Source organism: Taurulus bubalis (genome assembly GCF_910589615.1).
Source record: "Taurulus bubalis genome assembly, chromosome: 14".
Taxonomy (NCBI): Eukaryota; Metazoa; Chordata; class Actinopteri; order Perciformes; family Cottidae; genus Taurulus; species Taurulus bubalis.
In genome coordinates, this window is record NC_136602.1 from 18909278 (window position 1) to 18929712 (window position 20435).

Consider the following 20435-nt stretch of genomic DNA (forward strand, 5'->3'; position numbering starts at 1 on the left):
AAGACCTAAAAGCATGGAAGATGGAATGAAGGAAACCGGCTAATTTATTTCCATGACGTTTGCTGTAGTAATAACGGTGCATCTCTTTATTCCAGTCACGGTCTGAAACTAAAACCAGAGTAAATGAATAAGAAAATCTAATGTGTATATGTCTTTTCCTCGACTGATTTAAAGCTGCAACAAAACAAGAGTTACGAAGTTAAGAGTTAAGAAACCAAGGCTACATGAACAACACTGACAATAATGACACTGATTCGGGGGAAAAGTAGTAAAAGGAAAAACTGCATAACGAAAAAGAAAAGATTCAGATTGTATACATAGATCTGTAAATTACACATTTATTTTCAAGAAATCTTTTAAATATTTGAAAAAAATTCAATGAAACCGCAGCAGAAACAGTTGGTTTTACATCTTTTTCAAATAACAAATGCACCTTTTTTTTTTTTTTTTTTTTTAAATACATCTTTCTGTACCTGTTAAAAACAATTACTGTTTCATTGAGCGGTGCGAACCCCCAGTCTCCTAGTGTGAAAAGGCACTTCACTGTGTGGGGGGGAAGCTGGGAAGGTGCAAGGCCGGAGCAGCCGTGAGGGTTGAATAGTTTAAAAGCATCGTTATACTCATTCATGCAACTTATCAAAAACAACAAAGTACAGCCAAGCACCCAGCCAGAGAGAGACAACATCTCATGGATACAAAGCTCTGAAAAAGTAAGTAGTGACTCCAGAAAATTCCTCAGATGCATCTCCCAGCAACTTTATAGTTTTATTAGTTGCATTTCTGAGTCATCCCTCCAAAAACACTACCAGACAAAACCATTGCTTCCGGTAAAAAAAAAGAAAAAAGAAGACACAGTTCAGTTTGTTGCCTGTGCTACAGTTTTTCTTAAAGTGTTTTTGGTTAGCTACAATTCTTAAAGTGTTACAGCTAAAAATGGAAATGTGCTCCAGATGCAATATGGCAGTCAGAGGTCTGAGGTGCGAGTTTAAGGGCTTCTGTGGTGACGCTGCCTTGCCTCACTGCTGTGACAGAAGGGCGTTCCTGTTGGCCTTCATCTTCTCAAGGCGCTTTACTAGATGGTTGTTGGTCATCTCCATCTCCTCGTTCTTATCTAGAGCGGTGCGCAGCTGTGGAGGAACAGAGGGGAGAAGTTTTCATTTCCATTTGTATTTAACCTTCATTTCGCCTGGAAAGACCCAATGAGATCGAGGTCTTAAATTTCGCCCTCCGCCCTCTAGTGGACTCTATGGGTAATACCCGTAATCAGGACTATCAACACACACCTCTCCAAATGTGTGCAGACCCTACAGACGGCTGACAGCGGTGTGTGCTGCTTTATGTACTGCACGTCCTGAATGGAAGATTTGGAGCTACACTTCACATGTCTTTGAAATGATCAGACTTTGGCGTTTCTCACCAATAATTAACACTTCTACTGTATAGGAACAGATAATGAGTCATCAATAGTGCAGGGGAGGGCTGAAGGGGTCATGTGTCCCCATCACTGTCACATAGCTGTTTTCTCAGAGATATACCGACACAGTGCCAAACATTCACACTTATTTGGAAAGGAGGATAAGATTGGTAAACCTGACTTGCCAGATGGTTTGTTACACAGAACCACCTGAGAACGGGCACTTTAAATAAAACATCTGTCAATCAAACTCTTGCTGATACCAATCAGGAGAAGAGTGAAAATCTATTTTTTTAAATGGTGAAAAGCCTTCAGTGTCCTTCTTTACTCCTATTTCAATGAATACATATTATCTAGTTCTAATACAACTGACGCTATTAAAGCAACTTCGCTAACCTCCTCAGGAGTCGCTGTTTTCAACAAGCAGTCGCCTCTCTGTGTCGTGTCACACACATCTAAGCCACGCCGTATCTCTACAAATATTAAAACGACCAAAGTCTATCCCAGAATCTGGAACCATTTTATTTTCAGCCAAGACTCAGATTTAAACATCAGGATTTTCCCGTTGGATGAGAATATGTGGAAATCCAAGACTTCTCACATTTATGTGTAGCAGTCCAAGCCCTTTTTCTAGATGTAAAAACCCGATGCAGATTCCAAGAGAGGAGGCTCTGTACCAGCTAATACAACAGAACGACACATCATTATAGTCACAGATATCAAATCGTTCAGGGAAATCCCATTTGCTCTGTGACTGGACCTGTGAGTTATAAAAAGCAACACTATAGTCTGCTCTCTTGCATAATAGAGGGTCTGGCAAGAAGCACAATTAACTAGAGATATGATGAACTGAGTGGGCCAATTCCCTATCACGATAGACCTCTGTGATTAGGGAGAGTTAGGTTCAGCCTTCTTCATTTCAAGTTTCATATTACAAAGCACTATTAAGTCGTTCTTTACCTCTCTTTGAAGTTTCCGTTTTTCTGCTTTAAGTTCGTCTTCTACTTTCTCCGAGTTGTCGGCTGATGACTTGTACCTGGTCACTTGCCCTTCAAGTCTGTTAATCTGGAAAATGGAGTACAATTTGGTGACCCGGGAGCCCTAAATCGTACATAATCGTATCATAGTGGTGTATTATATTTCTATAATTCACTACTACTAGTTTGGCATTTCTTTTAAACTTACATTTTGTTCCATTGTACCCATTTCCTGCTCTGCCTTAGAAAGCTTGAATTTGTATTCACTAATCTGTCTGTTGGCATCTCCTACAGAGAAAAACAGAAACCAGTAAGTTTAAAAAAGTACAAGCATTCAAACAATGTGTGATCAGATACAGAATTAGGAGCCCACTTACTCTGCATCTCAATAACGTGTAGGTCTGTACCGTTTTCCATCCTCTCCCCGTCTGTGTATGCACTGTCCATCTTTGTGTGTTTCTGTCTCTCCTCCTCCATCTGATTCTTCAGCTTCCTGATCTGAGCCAGCAGTTCATCTTTCTCCTCTGCCAACTTTCGTAGCCTGACATCTACAAGACAGATGGAAAATGCATTAGGCGGATGCAATTTGTGAAACCGGTCGAACTGCTAAAATGCACTGAAATGTAACCGAGTTGTTTTTCTCATGACAAGCTTTGGTGCTTGTAAATAAACACCCCATCGGATCACTGCATTTATCCTTCATGTGAAGCGTTCATGTGGACAGAAGTCTTATCCCCGACTCACCCAGCGGGCCCTCTCCTGCAGACTCCAGCACCTGGGCGGCCTCCTGGGAGACCACAGTGATTCCTGAGGTCAGAGGCTCATGGTTGACGTCTCCATTCGGAGTGCCGTCTGGGATGATGACCAGCCCGTGTTTCTGTGATGAGAGAACACACGTTACTCCCTCTGTTGGCAAAATAACCTATAGGGTATGCACTGATATCTTTTTTTAAATATACCACAGCCCTCACCATGTATGAGTGAACACACAAAACAACAGTTGGCCGCTATGAATGGAGGGTAAACTGATATCTTGAAAAAGTAACGGCCATGGTAAATGACAATGATCTGTGCGACGAGCTGAACAGGTTGTCTGTGCATGTTCAAATGTAGGGATGTACAATATACAGTACTGTGGCTGATATTTTATTTGCCGATAAGCAAGAAAATCCAACTATTGTTATTGTACAGCAGAGCGATTGAAACAGAATTGAGGTTATAATTTACTCAAATCAAGTAAAATACTAAAACATCTGCCAGTAAGGATGAACAGATGAATTGCTCGTGCGGTCTACACGAGCCATTGCAGAATTGTGACTTCTTCAACCGGCCTGCTCACAGTAAACTCACTCTTCCCTTCTTCAGCCACAGCCAGACCGCTTTGTACCGCCATGCGGTGCTTCTTATGCCGATAGCGTGTTGTTATGAACGAGCTAAAAACGACCGCTAATTGTAAGTAACAGCTGAACGTAATCAGCTGTGCATCTTCAAATGAGTTGAATTACAACACCCTCTGTACCAGACGGTGTTGATCTGCACAGCAGTGAGTGTCTTCACACCAGCAACAGAGAGGATGATGCCACAGGACTCCTGTAGCCAAAGATCAGGGTCCCTGATAGATATATTAAGTATGTAGCTTAACACTGGAGGCCTAAAGTTGCATTAACCAAAGCCTGAAGGCAAAAAACTAAAAGACCCTCATTCCTATTCTAAAGCCGTGTCTGGATTTTCTGAAAATCTCTCATCATTTGCAATCATTGCATCTCTTTGGCATTTTTACCATGTGAATGCACAAAAGTTGCCGACTACTGTGTATTTGCCAGTGTAGGAATGTAATGCCATCCATGTGCAGTGACATTACATGCATACCCATTATAAATAAGAACTCCACCAGTAATTTGATGTGGTACACTGTAGTCATGGTCAAGTACATGTACCAAATGAGTTATGGAAAACCAGCAAGTAGTGAGTAAGTTGTCACGAAAATAAAATGCAAATAATAACAAAGGGTTTTAAGTAAAAAGTGTAACACAATAGCAGGTCTGCTAGCTTTAACTGGCTTAGTTTGGACCAAAAAGAAAAGTATAAAAAAATGCGGGAAAAAAGGTTTCGGGCCAGCAACTCATTCCTCTAATCTTGTATTTTCCGCTGGGACGTTAGGAAGACCTACCTCTACTTTGGCCTTCCCCTTGATGTCAGCAAGCTCATCTCTGAGCTCGTCTCTCTCACTCCTAATGCAATCAAAGTACTCTTTCTGTCTCTCTAGGGCCTGGCCACACAGACGAGAAAAGACAAGAGAGTGGAGAAGAGGCAGAGGAGAAGTTTGATCCACTGTGGACAGACATGCAACACCACATGCTCCAGCGAGACGTCTCCCATGCACAGGCCAACAAGAAGGACATTAAAACAAACGACACACACAGATGAGGAGATTAAGATCGCAGGGACTGAAGATACAGAATCTGTGAGGAGGTAGATCTTTTTGACTAAGTATGATGCTTTCATCACTAGGAGTCTGACTTCATGACCTAACAAATAAACTGATCCACAGGTGGAACATGCATGTCATGCTAGAATATTTTTGACATTGCACACCTAAATAAAACTAGTTTTATTTCACAGGCTGCCCACTGCAGACTTTAACACAGTGCCAGTGTACTTGCATTGTGAGCGGAGGTTACGGGATCAAACTGAAAACCCTGTTACTTTGACATGCAAAATTCCAAACTGTGAATGTGACCAGGTGTGTGCCAATGCTTAAAGGGTCTCCAACATGCAGGGACAGCATGAAAGGCAAAAGAGGTGGATGGACACTATGTCTATAGCACAACCATCTATTGCCTCCCATGTTCTATCGGAGCACCCCTGTGGGACCTCCTACCCCAATCTTTTTGTCCTTCCAGTTTATCGTTTCCTGCAGGTCAAACACCTCTCTGGTGAGGCCATCTAACTTAGTCTGCATTCGCTGGCTCTCCTGGAGCGACGTTTGGGAGCAGTAACAAGATGACACAGTACGGGAAAAGAACAGAATAGGAATAATTGAATGGAACAAAGACAAAAGAATTGAAAATGCACATAAACACATACAGATACAAATATGAGAGATAGGCACAGGTGCAACACGGCGAGAAGAGACTAATTTGAGGAGATTATGCTGAGAAAGAAGGAAATGATAGTGTCCAGAGTCAGATAGGACAATGAAACGGAGAAAAATGTCAGAAGGGACAGAGGAGAGGCAGGCAAGTGCCAATCAATCCTTATCAAGTTCCTGCAGAACAGACCTCCTGCAGCCTGCACAGAGGCAGTAACACCTTTCAATGTGTTGACAGAATAGCAGTCTGCTGGGCTCATGCTGGCAGAAACTGTTTTTTTTTTTCCTCTTTCTAATGCGCCGGCAGCCTTACCTCTATAAGCTCATCTCTCTGGCGAATTCCCTCTTTCAGTTCTTCTTGTTTATGCTGCAAGACTGTACACGTGTGCTTTTGTCTTTCTAGTTCCTGAAACCATAAGCAGAACATTTCAGCCACAACAATACCATACCAATATTTAGCTTTTTTTTTTTTTACCTACATGAAATAGATTTCTGACATGTGGTTTAATACTACAATAAGCTTCAAAACTTCTCTTGAACAGCCAATTGCACCTTTGTCTTATCTTCCAGCTCTCTCTTCATCTCAGAAGTTTGCTCCTCCATCTCCTCTATGACGTCCTTTAGCGTGTCAACTTGATAGATGAGGTTGCCTTTGTCATTGTCCAGCTGTGCATTCGATACCATGGCTTTCTTATACTTCTCCTCCACCTCTGCAAGTGACTCCTGAAAAGGGTGGGAGCATGTTAATAAACAGAGAAAATTGGTTTAAAGCACAGCTCACATACGTACATGCACCAGCTGGGCTCTCTGGCATAAAAGGGAATTCCTTTCAACACACAATGGCCAAACATATTACACAGTGCACATGTCTTTTCTTTTGTTATACATCTGAGATTAAGTAAAGGTATAATTCTGTACCACCTTTTGTGGAATGTTTAAACAAGTCATTTGTGATAAATGTGTGGTGCAAGTGGTGCCATTGTTCACATCATAATTAAAATGCGCTGAATCACTTTCAGGAGTGAAACAAGGCAATGGTGTGAAAAGGGGATCTGAAAGAGAGAACTACAAGTGAACAACCAGGAAACAAGATGGTGTAAAGTAATCTCGCTAAAGAGCAGTTTCACACTACCAAGAACAATAAGGGGAATCAGGTTGGTTAGTAATCTATTCTTATCAATAAAACAGTGTTCTTTCTCAGAGAGTGAGAAGAAACTGAAAGTGACTGCAGAAGTCAGCCAGAGGGCCATCATACACTGTGAGTGGTAGGAGAGCCTAAGAATCGAAAGCATTACTGTTATCTGTCAGCAGGTGGAGTATGTTTAACTCTTAAAAACTTGGAATCCAGTTGCATTGTGGGAATGTCTTAATTCCAGGCCACGACCAGCAAGTTGCATCAAAACAAAAAGTGAGGGAAGATCATGCAAAAGAACGACCGTACGCAATTCACACTGGGAGCATGCAAAGACACGACTGTGGAGTTAGGAGCTACAGAGAGGTAAGAGTGAGGGGGTAGAGGGTGGAGGGGTGTTAGTGACGCTAAACTGCTCCCAGAGAACAAGAGAAGGCATGCTGTGAGCTCAAGCCCCTCTACCTTCAGCTCTTTAAGCCCTTGCATGTACCGCCCTTCTACATCCTGAATCTGGTCCTTTAGTTCATAGATATCCTGTAGAGCAGATGAAAGGAATGGTTTGGGTGAACTGGGGCATCAGAGAGGGTGGGGAGTTTCAAGGAGAGATAACAAAGCACCCGTGCTGCCGTCTCAAAAACAATCTAGCTGCTTGCATACACCCAACCTGGGCACCCAAGTTGAAAAGGAACAGCTTTACAGGACACATGTCACATCCATGAAGAAAAAACGGTTAAAGCAGACACTTAGAACAGCAGGGAGGGCACAACAGAGAAAATGCTGTGGAAGGTTTTTAGGCAGAAGACATCTGGATTAGCATTAAGCTCGATAACGTGATGACGGGCATCTGGTACAAGTACAATTTAATTCATAGGCTAGCATGTTTTCATCAGTTTATACAGTCACGAGTATAGCAGTGTGTATTGTACACCTTACCCTAAGTTCACTCAGACTGGTGTCGGGGTCATAGACACTACCCGCGTCTGCGCTGCCCCGTCGTGACGAGGTGCCGCCCAGTGATGCTAACGTGGCTGCCGAGAGGCCGGGGGTGGCACATCGGGAAGACGGCTGAGAACACAAAGTAGCACAAAACTCCAGTCAGAAAAATAGTGAGGCACAACTCCCGTTATTCAACACCATGATGTTGCAGAGCCCTTCAGCGATTCTGTGCAATTCAAATCCCCCCGAGGAAGGTAAAGGGGAGGTAAAGTCCCATGGCTGCGAGCGTAAAAGCCAGATAATGGTGTGTGTTGTGGTTACATGGTTGACGCCTATTATGGCATATAAATCAACTTATTGTTCAGTGTGAGAATAAACTGACTGACTGCATTTCCTATTTAGTGATCAGTGAAGAATAAGTAAAAAGCTAAATAATGATGCACTCACCCGACTAAAATCTGTATACTGCTTGTCACATTTTTCATCCAGCTGAAAGAAAGAGAAGAAATATTGTAAAAACAGCGCATCACTATTTTGAGAACACCCATCCTGTGATGTCATGCTTCGAGTCGTTTCTTCATCTGTAAATCGGGGAGTTAGTCCAGGAGTTAATAGGAGTCTCGGATAAGTTCTGCATGTTCACAGATCATAAAGAGTAGACGACCAAACAAGCAAATGAACCACTGACTGAGTCAAACCACTCTGTTAAAGAAGATTTTCCTTTCATGCTACTGCACACTGCAGTCACATCCACTTCAGTTGAGCTTATTATAGTCAATAAAAAAACATTGTAAAATCACTGTGGGATGAGTTTTGAAAACCAAAGGTTACTTTTGACCATGCATCATTCCACCACTGCACTTCTCAGCCCACTGTTGTGAACTTAGCCACTTACAGCGTCCAAATCCGGAATGCTCAAATCATCAAGGTCAGACACAATACTTCCTCTCCGGTTGGTGCGGCTGAAATAATCAGCAGCCGACTCACTAATGTCAGAGAAGTCAGACGACTGCTTACAACACGCAGAGGAAGAGGACAGAGAAATAAAAGAACAACAGAGGGCCAAAGAATAAAGACCATCAGTGAGGAAAGGAACAGAAGGAAAGCAACACAATATACAGTCAGAAGAGAGCACTGTTCAAGGTCAAGGTGTTTAAACTGCATTGCTCTTGTACAGTAAAATAGAATAAAAATAAAAAACAGTTTGCAAAGCTTTGATTACTACGGTCATAGAATAGAACAACATCAGTCTAGATTGTAAACAGCCCAGTCCCTACAGCTCACCACACTGTCCCTGCGGCCTCTGCTGAAGCGGTCCTGGGACACGCTGCTGACAGTGTCATCATCAGAGGAAGACTGAGAGGAATACGCACACACATGTAAACACACACACACACAAAAGATGAGGAGTCAAAGTAATGTAGGATGGATACATGCCCAAGGCTTTCTACGACACACACTTGTTCAAACAGCAATCCATAGATGTCCAGTAGCAGTCTCTGTATGAAACTGATTATTGGATTACACCAAAGACTCTCACACTACACGTGATGCTAATTCATGCAATTAGGAAAATGTTGTCAAATACACCAACTGGAGTGAAGTTAGAGAAGACAATCTTGCTACAACATCTTAGCCTGCAACAGCACTGCAGCAGAAACCCTTAATGCACACACTGTCCAACAGTCTGGTATGGGTGATCAGCCCTCGGAGGAGGGAGGCCTGTTGTCGAGAGGGGGGGGCCAAGGGGAAGCTTGTTAATAGCGGGCATCTGCGTGTGTAGTGTTATCCAACATCATGCGGGGGGGTGCGGTGGTTTAGAGTGCTCACCACAGGGCTGCTGCGGGTGGAGCTGGCTGCAGAGGAGTACCAGCTCTGTACAGAGGGCTGTGGATGGGAGGAGGAGGAGGAGGACAGCACAAGGGGTCAACGTGGAGACAGGCGTCAGGCCGCATGCACAGCAGTTAGCTGCTGTGGTGGTGGTGGCATTGCTTTAACGCTGCTTGACAAACATTCAGAAGACTTACAGGTCTTGAACTGTACCCCGAGCCGCAAAGACCGGTGTCGTCACAAATAGAGGCCTGAGGGCACATGTGGGAGACAACGCAGGGCTCAGCAAAACGCAAAAGGGGGTGCATGAATCTTGAATCTTTGACGCACTAGCTAAGTAGGTAGAGCAGACAGACCTTCTCTGGGCCATGCAATAAATTGAAACACTACGTATTTCAAACAAGAAGTAGGCCATTTGTTTCAGTGCTTTGAAACAAAAGCCCTGGCTTCACGTGAACGTCTCCCTTATCTCACTGAAGCATTACTCTCTGGCCACCGCCAAGTGCTCAGTGTCCAGGAGCTAAATATAAGCAAACCCAGCCACCCTGGGCATCCTATCAGATGTATGTGGCCACGAGAGGGGGAATGTTTACTTCTGAAGGTAACATGAGGCATGCAGAGTTGTTGGACAGAAACTGACCATGCTGTAACTGCGAGGCAGCCCCGTGCCAACAGTAGAGGACGAGGAAGTGGTGGCCTGTCGGAGAGGAGGGGAGTCCAGGAAATGTCAGTTCAGAGGACAGAGGAAAGCTGTACTTGGAATGTGAGGTGGAGAGAGAGACTAAAGAGCTGCAGAAAGGGGAAACAGGATGAATGTTTTGCTGACTTTTGTGACATTTAGGGGGGGAAAGTGTGGAGGAGCAGGGAGGTCAGGTGACGCTGTCCCTGTCGAATGTCTTAACACTGGTGGAGAACCACTTTTGTCAGTCAGCAAGTGAGCTACGTGAATTCAAATGATCACAAGAACTGTTTTACAGTGGTAAACTATGCCAACTTCAAAACCATGATTTTCCTCTTTGCTTTTATGCTTAATGACACAAACAATGTCTCTTATTGTAGTTATAAAATAAGTCTGTTAGACATATACATGTCCAATAAACTAGACCATGCAGATAGTAATATACTGCTTCAACTGGTTCTGGTTTCACCGAGTGTCCCCATCAGCCTGGGTATAAAAGGGTTGAAAGTTGGACAGGACTGTCAGGGTGACCGACCCGAGGGTGATAGGTAGAAGTGGATGGAGGAGGCGTTGGTTTGGTCTTCGTTAGGCTGCTGTAGTTCCTTTGATCGTGGTAAAGTCCAGTCTGGAGGGGTAGTAACATAAAGGGACCTCAAACAAACACCAACATAACCAATTGTATCTTCAAGGGTCAGACTACGATCTTATTCGGACACATTCAACACAGCTTGGCCAACATCTGCGTGATGCTTCACAAGGCAATGAATAGTCGATCTTATCGGGAGTAAAGACGATCAGCAGTAAATCAACACTGCAAGCCACCATCATTAGTCTACAGCCTCCATGCGTAAGGCTGCAGAAGACACAAACACTGAAGGAGTACACTGACCAGCAGGTCTTTCTTTGAGGAGCTGGATGAGGCCCTTTTAAGGCCATGCAGGTCATTGTACACAGAACTCTGTTCAACCCGGAACAAAAATAAATACAAATAAAACAGCAAAAATGAGACAAAAGGACGAGGAGAAAAGCGTAGAAGCAGTGATAAACAGCTGATCATCACATAGGTACGTACAGTGGAGCGGGAGGTCTTGAGGGCAGAGCTAGAGGAGAGGCTGTCAGACTATAGAGGACAGGAGTCACAAGAATGATGATGATTAAACATCTGAGACGGTGTTAGGCGCGCACTAGCAGCACACGTCTTGCTAACAATATGTTAGTTGATCAACAGGCGACAAGTAATCCAACACGTCTGCAGATTAAGCAAACGATGCATTTTTATATGACCGGTCAAGGCCACAGTGAAGCAACCAAACCCATTTGTAAGTGGCCCTCTGCCAAATAAGATGGTTGTGTGACGTTGTTAATATGATGTTGAAAACGCAGTCAGTTGTAAGTTTGTTGTATCAACAGGTGCAAATGCAGACGCTACCTATGTAATCCTGTTGAAAACAGCTTTCAGTGTCTGTGTTTGATGGTTCTAGGTGATAACTGCACTAAATATCTTTTCAAGGTGCAAATTTCCAGCACTTTAAAAGCTGAAAATTCTATTTCAAATTGTTGCCCATCATAATCGCGTAGTAAAGCATTCAAATATGAGTCAGGGAGGAATTCATTGTAGAAAATAAAGTCTCTGTGACATGTCTTTTACCAGGTATAACCTAATCTGTCATATGTAAATCTCCGATATGAAAAGGGTATAACTGGAGCAGAAGTAGATGAGACAGACTAAAGGGAAGTGGAAATGCCAAGGAAAGTTTAAATCTGAAAACAGCCGGTTGCTTCCGAGCTCATCCTTTGGAATCGGAGTGAATTCTGTTTTGCACAATAAAGTTAGTCATGAACTCCATGCTGAGAATCCAGGTGTTGCCAATCAGTTGCCAAAGTCCACACATACGCATTCTGCACTCACAACGCACCAACACATCCTTTCTATGGGAATTGGATCGACTCTTAGACCCCAAGTCACGTGTTGCCGATGATGCGGTTGACTTCAAATTAAAAAGAAACAAAAAGCAAACATCAGGAGAAATCTTCACTTTGCCAACCATTTTATGCGATGACGCAAATTAACACTTCCAAATAAAAGTATTGCACCCAAATGCATTAATTAAATAAATGCTTCCCGAACAAGAACAATGGCTTTTCACACATCTGTGAGAGCGCGGTCTTAATAAAAAAACTGCCAGGGATTTATTATGTATTACGCACCCTGTAGCTGCGGACTGACATGACATCATCATCCAGCCCCTGTGGATGTGGAAAAATGGAGTCACAGTAGAAAAGCAGACAGAGAGGAACATGGGTGATGAGACATTAACGGCAGGATTAAGGAGATGAAGAAAGGAAATATAGACAGACAAAGAGGAAGTGTGTGGGGGAGATACAGACCCGGCGATGACGGCTGGTTATACTACTACTAGAGCCTCTGGCTTTTTCTGAGTCAGCCTGGAGTAAGGAAGGAAAGTTGGGAAAGATTACAGAGTGAAAGTAGAGAGGCTCAATCACAGAGGTGAGCAAGGTCACTGCAACGCTCAACAGTTGCTAAGCGAAGACCAAAACATGCTAAACAACTTTAGTGATCATGTTTATAACCAAATGGATGTCATAAACATTTACAAATGTTATCCTCTTCAAGCACGGCAGCAACAAGATTAGTGATATACAAAAGCAGTTAATATTGCACATTTCGGTCTCATCTGTTTTTATAAAGCAACATAACTGCATCAATGAAAACCTCTGCTTCTCTTTCTTGCATCAAAACACCAACACACAGAGTTCCACTCCATGCAAAAGTTGTTCATCTACATACAACAGCCTCCATCCTTTCTGAAGCAGCTGGAGGTTGGAGGAGTACAACGTAATGTCCAAACCTCCTACTTGCTTGCAGACTCACCCACCCTAAATAAAGTCAAAGGCCAATGCTTGCTCTACAAAAAACACACATGCCACAGATTACAGTGTCTCCAAAGCAAATACACTGCTGAGGCATACTTCTACAGTGAGGTACAGTGTAGTCTGGGAGTCAAGTGTAGCTAAATGGTCAGGCTCGACTGGGGCTCAATCCCACACAACAGGCTGTGTTAGTGGTGAGAGGCTGCAACCCTCTAGTGCTCGCCTACCATCCACTTGTGGATCTGACCCCATTTTCTGTTGCTACTGCTGGATGAGATGTAAGAACGCTGGGCAGGGGAGACGTGCCAGGAAAAAACAAAAATCATACAATCATACTTCTCTTAAAACTGCTGAAACGGAAAAAAAACTGTGTGACATTCACTTCAGGAATAGAAGTTTTGGTTTCATGCAGCACTTTCAATTTTTCTTTCTGTGGGTATATGTTTATGAACGGTCATATTAATCTAAAAATGTCTTTCAAGGCGTAAGGCCAAGCAGCTCCTCTGCACTGTGGAGGCAGATGAGTAGCTTGCCAACACAAAGTCAGTTAATGTGGTAACTGTCCATGTTAAAACAACAAATAACAAAAGAAATAGAGGAGAAAACAAAGCAAATGTCCATCTTCAGTACTGCTGAGAGCAGCAGTTATGGTGCATTACAATAGCTCGCTTGATGGGTTGATAGTGCATCATGTGCAATCAGATCCACTTTGTGTTTTATACCTCTTTCTGCTGCCGCTCAAGTTCCTTCATTCGAATATCCCTGGCCTCCGCCCGAGCCGCCCTCTTGGCTGCAAGCCTCGCCTCTGCCTGTAAGACACAACATGAACACACTTGTTAGCCATTACTGGAAACTTGTAAGGTGCCTTTCTCCGAGGACACACCCAATGAGTGCAAGGGAGAGAAAAAACACAATGAAGGGAACAGCTTCAATCAAAAAACAATAACACAGTCGAATGAGTTTCCTGTAAGAGAAAAGAGACAGTGGAAGATGTACATAATCGTATAGGTATCTGTGCATTTTGATCGATAAGTAACAAGAAACTGCAGTACAGAAATGACGAAGATATATTTTAGGTAATTTAGAAGCAGTTGCTTAATCACAGTTCACTCACCAGAGAGCACTATATTTTTTCCACTGTAAAATGTTCCACTCAGTGCATGTCTTTAATTAATAAACATTTATGGGGTTCCTTAATGTTTGCTTATCCTTAATGTAAAAAAATATATAAAAATATTGTCTGATGTATTATGATTTTTTTTACTCTCAAATATTGACAATATACTAAATCCACTATTGGTCAGGGTATAATATGGACACTGTCCAGCATAAATGCTCAACAGAGTTCATACTGTACGGTGTGCCCTCAGCTGGTTCAGTTCTGTCCTTGAGCCACGGCTCTGCAGTCCTGAGTGCTTGGGACGCCTCATCACCAACATGTGCTAACCATCAGTTTCAGGAGGGCTGAGTCACAGACCTCATAGGGGAGATGCCAATAGGGCACAAACAACCCGACAGAGAAGTAGAGGATCAAGCGAAAACAAAGTGAGTCACAACAGTGTGGTTCTGCGCGGTTGATAAACATGCAGGCAATTTCAGAACTAGCTGAACCTGAAGCACAAACAAGTCAGACTCAAAGCCAAACTGAGCCAGATAAACTCTCCTCTGGGGGGGAAAGTGAGAAGAGTAATCACACAATTTTGCCCCAACCAAGTCCAAAAAGGAACAGGAGCTCAGCAGAAGGAGCTAATTTAGGCAACCCCCCCTCCACAGCCCTGAAGTCCCACAGGTGACTATGTAGACTATCCTTCCGTCCCGATACCAATTACATTCCACACATGCTCTGACACTGAACATGTCACCAACAAAGAATGGCACACTTGCTTAAGGGGCACAGCCCTTTATCTGTTACTAAAAGACAGTCCATAAATACAATAAGTGGTGTGTACAGTATCTCACAGCAGACAAACACGGTCAGCATTCCAGCAATTTCTTATCTGCACAGCCAGAATAGAAAGTCTGTGGGCATCAGCTATTCCGGTTTCAATACTAGCCTGGAGTGAACAAACACTGTTTTATAAGCATGATGAACAACCGCCCAAATTCTTTTTGCCTAAACACTTAGTGTTGTGTAAAAGGAAATTGTCAAACCCAGTTATTGCTAAAAACATTTTTAAGCAAAAAGACACTTTGTGTAGCTTTCAATAGTAGGGGGAAGTGACCTGTATCCAGTTGGACAGAGTGATGTACAGTAATACCCATTTAGTAGCCAATACACACATCTTGAAATCCATCATCGGTAATAAATTTGAACAAAGGAATTTGTGTGCATATGAACTATGTAAGATTTTCTTTTGTAAAACTGCTTAAAAACTAAACCGAAACCCAAGAGCACCGTCGGTAAAACGCCATTTCGTAAGCGTTCATGCAATGTGGGATAATTCCGACGGCCGCTCTGTGTGATTTTAGAATCTAACCGATGGCCACACATTTAAACTTGGTACAGGGTGAAAAAGGAAGTACATTTGTGAGCGTATGGAGAGAGAGCAAATGAGAAAGCAAGCGACACGGCTGGTCCTGTGCTGTGCACCTGTTGAGCTGTCTGACAGTGTGACCTGCTATGCACAGCAGCACAGCTGAGCGCTCTGTCTCCGTCCTATCTATAGCCTGGCCCATCCGGCACCAGCTCTCTGACGGCAATATCATGAGGCTGGAAGGGTAACCGGATCAGCAGAAGTCCACCATCAAACACACCTACAGCAATCTGGGCAATAAGAGTCCAGCGATCGCCTATGAGCTCATCTGGAGCGCTCCCAACAATGACTTGTGTATACCCTAATATCCCAGTTAGGGTAGCACCGATGAAATGTCAGGATTCACTGCTTTTCTGGTTTTATAGCACTGCAAATTATATTTTAAATGATTATTTTGGAGTCTTGGACTGCTGGTTTAGTAAAAAAAAGCCTTTTGAAAACTTCTGGACTCTGCTAAATGACAAATTAACACAATTATTCAAAAAATAATCAACTGATTAATCAATAATGAAAATAATTAACACAATATTCCTATATTAAAACTGAAACACTGTACAGAGTCCAGACAAGTACAAAATGAAATTAAGTGGGGTATGGTTTCAGTACTGTGGTCAACATTGCTCAATTTCTGATCTCAATAGTCAAATTTAAGCAAATAAGCATGCAATAGGTATATTAAAAGGAAGGTGCTGATATGTGAACAGAACACTTTAACATCCCCAATCTAATAGAATACAGAATTCTATTGAGCAATAATTCCCAGCAGTTTTAACATCAAATACACTGCTTGTCGCTTAATCAACTCAACAATTCCCGTCATTAAAATAATCAAAAAGCCAAGACATACCTTCTGTAAAAGGCAAGTTTAAAACCGCTCTTAAAAAGCTGTTAGATTTTCTTTAAATACATATATTTATTGACTTTAAAAAGAGGCCTATACTGTCACTCCAAGTGCACTAAGCAACTATATCTTATGTAAATAACTAACCTTTGAACTCTTTTGCAACATTAAAAGGACATCAGACTGGTCCTTAAAAACATTCATTGCTTGCTTCGAAACACGTCAAAAACACAACATTTTAAATGTCCAATAAAATTCAGCTACTGTTAAAAAGCTTGTATTAAATGGGGATGAAGTCAGATCAAACAGACAGTCCTTTAGTTGTTGCCAAACATTGTGCTTTGTTCTCTGCAGCCTAAGCAGTCTACAGAAAGAGAAAGCGCAAAACTTTCCATTGTAATAATAACTTGTTCATCACAAATCAAATCATATGAACTATGAACTATAGCTTCTACAAAAACACACACACACACACCCTTTGCACACTGAGAAAAGTCAATGATTGCCTTGTTCAAGTACCATTAGCTCCCTTAGATCCTAATCTGAGGGACAACGGGAATGAGATGATCCTCTAATTCGAACACTTGGACACTGTCAAATTTCTTTGCAAGCTGCTGGTATTCAAAAGGACTGACTGGCCAGAAATGTAAGAAGCCTCAGCACTGAAGGTGTAGGCTCAAATTCAGTCAGTCATTCTCAGCAGTGATTGGTGCCAGGCTGTAACTCTTCTTAATCAGCCACAGACAACACAAGGCAGAAGCTGCAGTGTTTTGAAGATTTGTTTGGGAGGGTGGCGAGTTAGACACTGACCCCTTGAGCTCCCTGCACAGTTGATCTAATCTCTGCTTTGCTCCACACAGAGATTCAAATTCAGAACCTGGCTGGGAGGGTCGGATGACTCATGTTACTATGACCGGCCTGCATGACTATAAAGAGAGCAAATGGAGCCCTGTGCTTAGTGCCCAAGAATGAGAAACTGCACAGAGAAAGTGTACTTAAAATGGGCCAGGGCAAATATTTAAGAAAAAACTATTTTCACCAGTGTTACCTTTCTACCTGTAAAAACAAAATACTATTTGACATGACCATACAGCTTCAAAGATAATCTGCAGATAATGTGGCTTCCCCCCCTCCCTACACCTGACATAAAAATACATTACAACTCTGAAAACTGATCTTTCCATTTCATGTTGTTCGCTACCTCGCTCTCTGAAAAAAGGCAAAGGAATGGCAGCCCTACTGTGGAACGAAATGGAATAATCCCAGGGCATGTCGCTACAGGCTAGGCAGTTTCTCTCCACTGCCCGTGTTTTTCCCCCCAAAATGAAAACACTACAAGTCAAGTCAATCTCTCTGTGGTCCAAACCAGCTGTCTCTACTTACTTGAGCTGAAACACATTAACCAGCAGAACCTGAATATCCACATTTAAGTAGATGCGTCAGAGTCCCATTTGCTGACACAACTCTGACCAACACGTTTCAAATCAAACACCTGGGTGTTGAATGGAGAATTTAGTAGGCGGGCCTAACACGCGACACATTATTTAACAGTTTGCTTTTGAATTTGCTCCCAATATTCAAGAAATCTATCCAGAACTGTCTTCAAAGCAGTACTTAAGACAATCAAATGCAGAGATAGTCAATGTTCATTTGATTATCAGAACAGTTTACTCTATTTGCTAAATCAATTTAGCTTATATATCTGCTCCTTGTTAGTTGTCTCAATATATAACTGTTGTAAGGAATAGTTTGGTTTTCTGAAGAACACAAAAAAGTAATTATGATCCACTCATGTTTGAGAGATACAAATATAGTTGAATAATTTACCCAATCTTTAGAAAAACAAATTACCTGGACATGCAGGGAAGTATTGGCAAAAAAAGAATCTGGCGCAAATTGCCGATCCCAAAATGACCAGATTTAGATTTTTTTCCAAACCAATAACCAATTTCATAAATGATACTTTTGTTTTTTTAGAAAGGTATCACAAAATAGAAATGCATAACATTTAGAAGATGATCAAAGCATTTTGTGTACTATAGATAAAAATAGCCTATATTAACCATTGACCAATAAGACATTTCAAGCTTTGCAATATACATTACATTACATTTAGGTTTCAGCTAATAGGTGCTCTATTTCCACCACAGTGCAGTGTCAGCTACTAATAATCATTAATGCATATAATGGTTTCATCTGTATAGTCATGATCCGTGTATTTTAAATAGAATGGTGCTGTGATGGAGCTGCTGAACAAACCAACAACATCTGAGAGTGACAAATCAATCTTCCACCTATGCTTAAAAAGCACATCATCTGGATAAGGATAAACCAGACAATTTGAGCTGGATTAAATCATATTAGCATTGATTAAACAATCCATGAATAGAGCACTGTATGGAGAATATAGCCTATATGCATTCCACTTTGACCCAAAATAGAAAAATAGCGTGTATATGATGGAGTTTGAACTTACCTCCCGAGCAATGCTACTCAAAGCCTCATCCTCTGCAGAGAACCGGTCTTTCACGGGGGCACGCTTTCTACCAGAGCCTTGTGTCCCCATGTTGCCTCTGCAACTGTCGCTCCACCAATGATGCACAAGGCCAGAAAATACACAGAGGTGTATGTCAATAGCTACAGGGGAAAAAGCAGAGCCAAAATAAATGTATTCCAATGGTCTGTAAACAAAGCCAAGTGTGGGAATAATGTAATAGGCATTCTTCAGTTTCAACTCCATCTCCTCCTTTCATTCGCTCAAAAAAAAAAAAAACAGTTGCAGCTCACATGAACCAGCTTTAACATGACATGCAGGACCACTGTAGCCTTATAATTTAGCATTTGAACACAACATTCAAATAAACAACAGCTAATGATGTTTCCAGAAGGAATGAGTATATGCATTTGAAAATGATCGTTTTGATGGTTTACTGATAAGTATTGCATTAGCTGGTATTATAGTATTCTTCATCATCGACATGATGGTGCACTTTATGGACATCTTGACAATATTAGTGAGATCACACAAACAAAAGAGCTCTGTGGCTGGCTGGTAGAGACAAGGAGGGGGGAACACACCCATCTGAGTCAGAAGACCCAAGCGAGACATGAGCACTCATTGAAGACATTTGATGATCTGGACCCCGTGGGTCATAACTCAAACTTAACAGTCTGACCTCCCTCAGCGACCCTGGATAACAAATCAATGATAAGTCATGGTCAATAGACAACAAGATGATAAGTTACTGTTAGCTTACGTTAAACAGCCATCTCCAGCTAACTTACTCACACAGTTTTCCAACCACAGACAAAGCAAAGTTTATTTCTTAAACCGCAGTCATTGGGAAAAGGAATAGCGAGTACTTTAACGAGAAAAAGTTAAAGTTAGCTCACTGTACTGCCCTGTAAGCGTTAGCTAGCTAACTATACACACGTTAGCCAGCTCAACTGTAAGCTAACGAGGAGTGCTAGCGTTAACTAGCATTTCGTCCTTTCGGAAATTCTCCTTAAAGAGTTAGCTAGCATTACCTTTCTTAATTATGTCTCCGCTTATACTGAAGCAAGCGCTTTTACAAAAACGAGAACTATTCATACACGTACTTTCCCCAGCAATGACCCCCGGCAGCGAGGGCTATTCTCCGGGAGCCAACGCAAGGCTAGCTGCCCAGTTTAGCTGGGTAGCTAGCTTGGCTAGCCAGTGGGGCTCAGCTCGACTCTCCTGAGAGGCAGACTGGCACTGCTCCTGCCGTCACACTCCCCACCCAAAATATAAAACCTTACCTTCGCGACACCTTCAAAATAGCCCGCGACAACTGCCAAGGTGTTGTCCCTTTCTCCAGGAGGTTCAGGGGAGAGCCATTCGGCTTCTCTTCATAGATTGATAGTGTTTTTGTCCACACTGACAGCTGTCATCAGTCCGCCTTTCCAGCGCTTTCCACTGCCCAGTGGTTGGATCCAAAAGTCCCGGATGTTGGGGGAAAAATTAGGGTGTGATGCTGCTTTCACGGCCCGTCAGACGCGTCGTAATGCCAAGGGTTGTACTCGACTGGGAGAGAGAGAGAGAGCGGTTTTCCACTGAGTGGTAATGAATAGGTCTGGTAACAACATGC

The 20435-nt window shown here is 42.5% G+C and overlaps 1 protein-coding gene across 4 annotated transcripts; it reads right to left on the bottom strand.

The window, feature by feature from the left end:
* Nucleotides 1-587: 587 nt before the first annotated feature.
* On the bottom strand, nucleotides 588-20150 carry lrrfip2 (leucine rich repeat (in FLII) interacting protein 2). Of its 4 annotated transcripts, XM_079229753.1 has the most exons (16): nucleotides 20107-20150; nucleotides 19405-19516; nucleotides 18803-18963; nucleotides 13674-13760; nucleotides 7998-8039; nucleotides 7548-7679; nucleotides 7077-7148; nucleotides 6035-6205; nucleotides 5796-5888; nucleotides 5273-5365; nucleotides 4562-4660; nucleotides 3136-3268; nucleotides 2769-2939; nucleotides 2600-2679; nucleotides 2375-2479; nucleotides 588-1127 (listed from the first exon to the last, which is right to left on the bottom strand). In XM_079229753.1, exons 2-16 carry the CDS (start codon nucleotides 19433-19435, stop codon nucleotides 1017-1019), a joined length of 1581 nt encoding a protein of 526 aa, XP_079085879.1. In that variant the 5' UTR covers nucleotides 19436-19516; nucleotides 20107-20150; the 3' UTR covers nucleotides 588-1016. The 4 variants fall into 4 exon arrangements, with proteins under 4 accessions (XP_079085879.1, XP_079085880.1, XP_079085881.1 ...); XM_079229754.1 differs by lacking the exon at nucleotides 7077-7148; XM_079229755.1 differs by lacking the exons at nucleotides 4562-4660; nucleotides 5273-5365.
* Nucleotides 20151-20435: the final 285 nt, after the last annotated feature.

What these genes read in the sequence shown, in the direction of transcription:
- lrrfip2 (XM_079229753.1), bottom strand. Translation starts at nt 19,435, where the DNA reads ATGTCTCGCTTGGGTCTTCTGACTCAGATGG. An exon ending in CCAGTCTGAGTGAACTTAGG is followed by an intron (nt 7,149 to 7,547) that starts GTAAGGTGTACA and finishes TCTGCTCTACAG; the next exon opens with GATATCTATGAACTAAAGGA. An exon ending in AGGGGAAGGCCAAAGTAGAG is followed by an intron (nt 3,269 to 4,561) that starts GTAGGTCTTCCT and finishes CTCTCATCACAG; the next exon opens with AAACACGGGCTGGTCATCAT.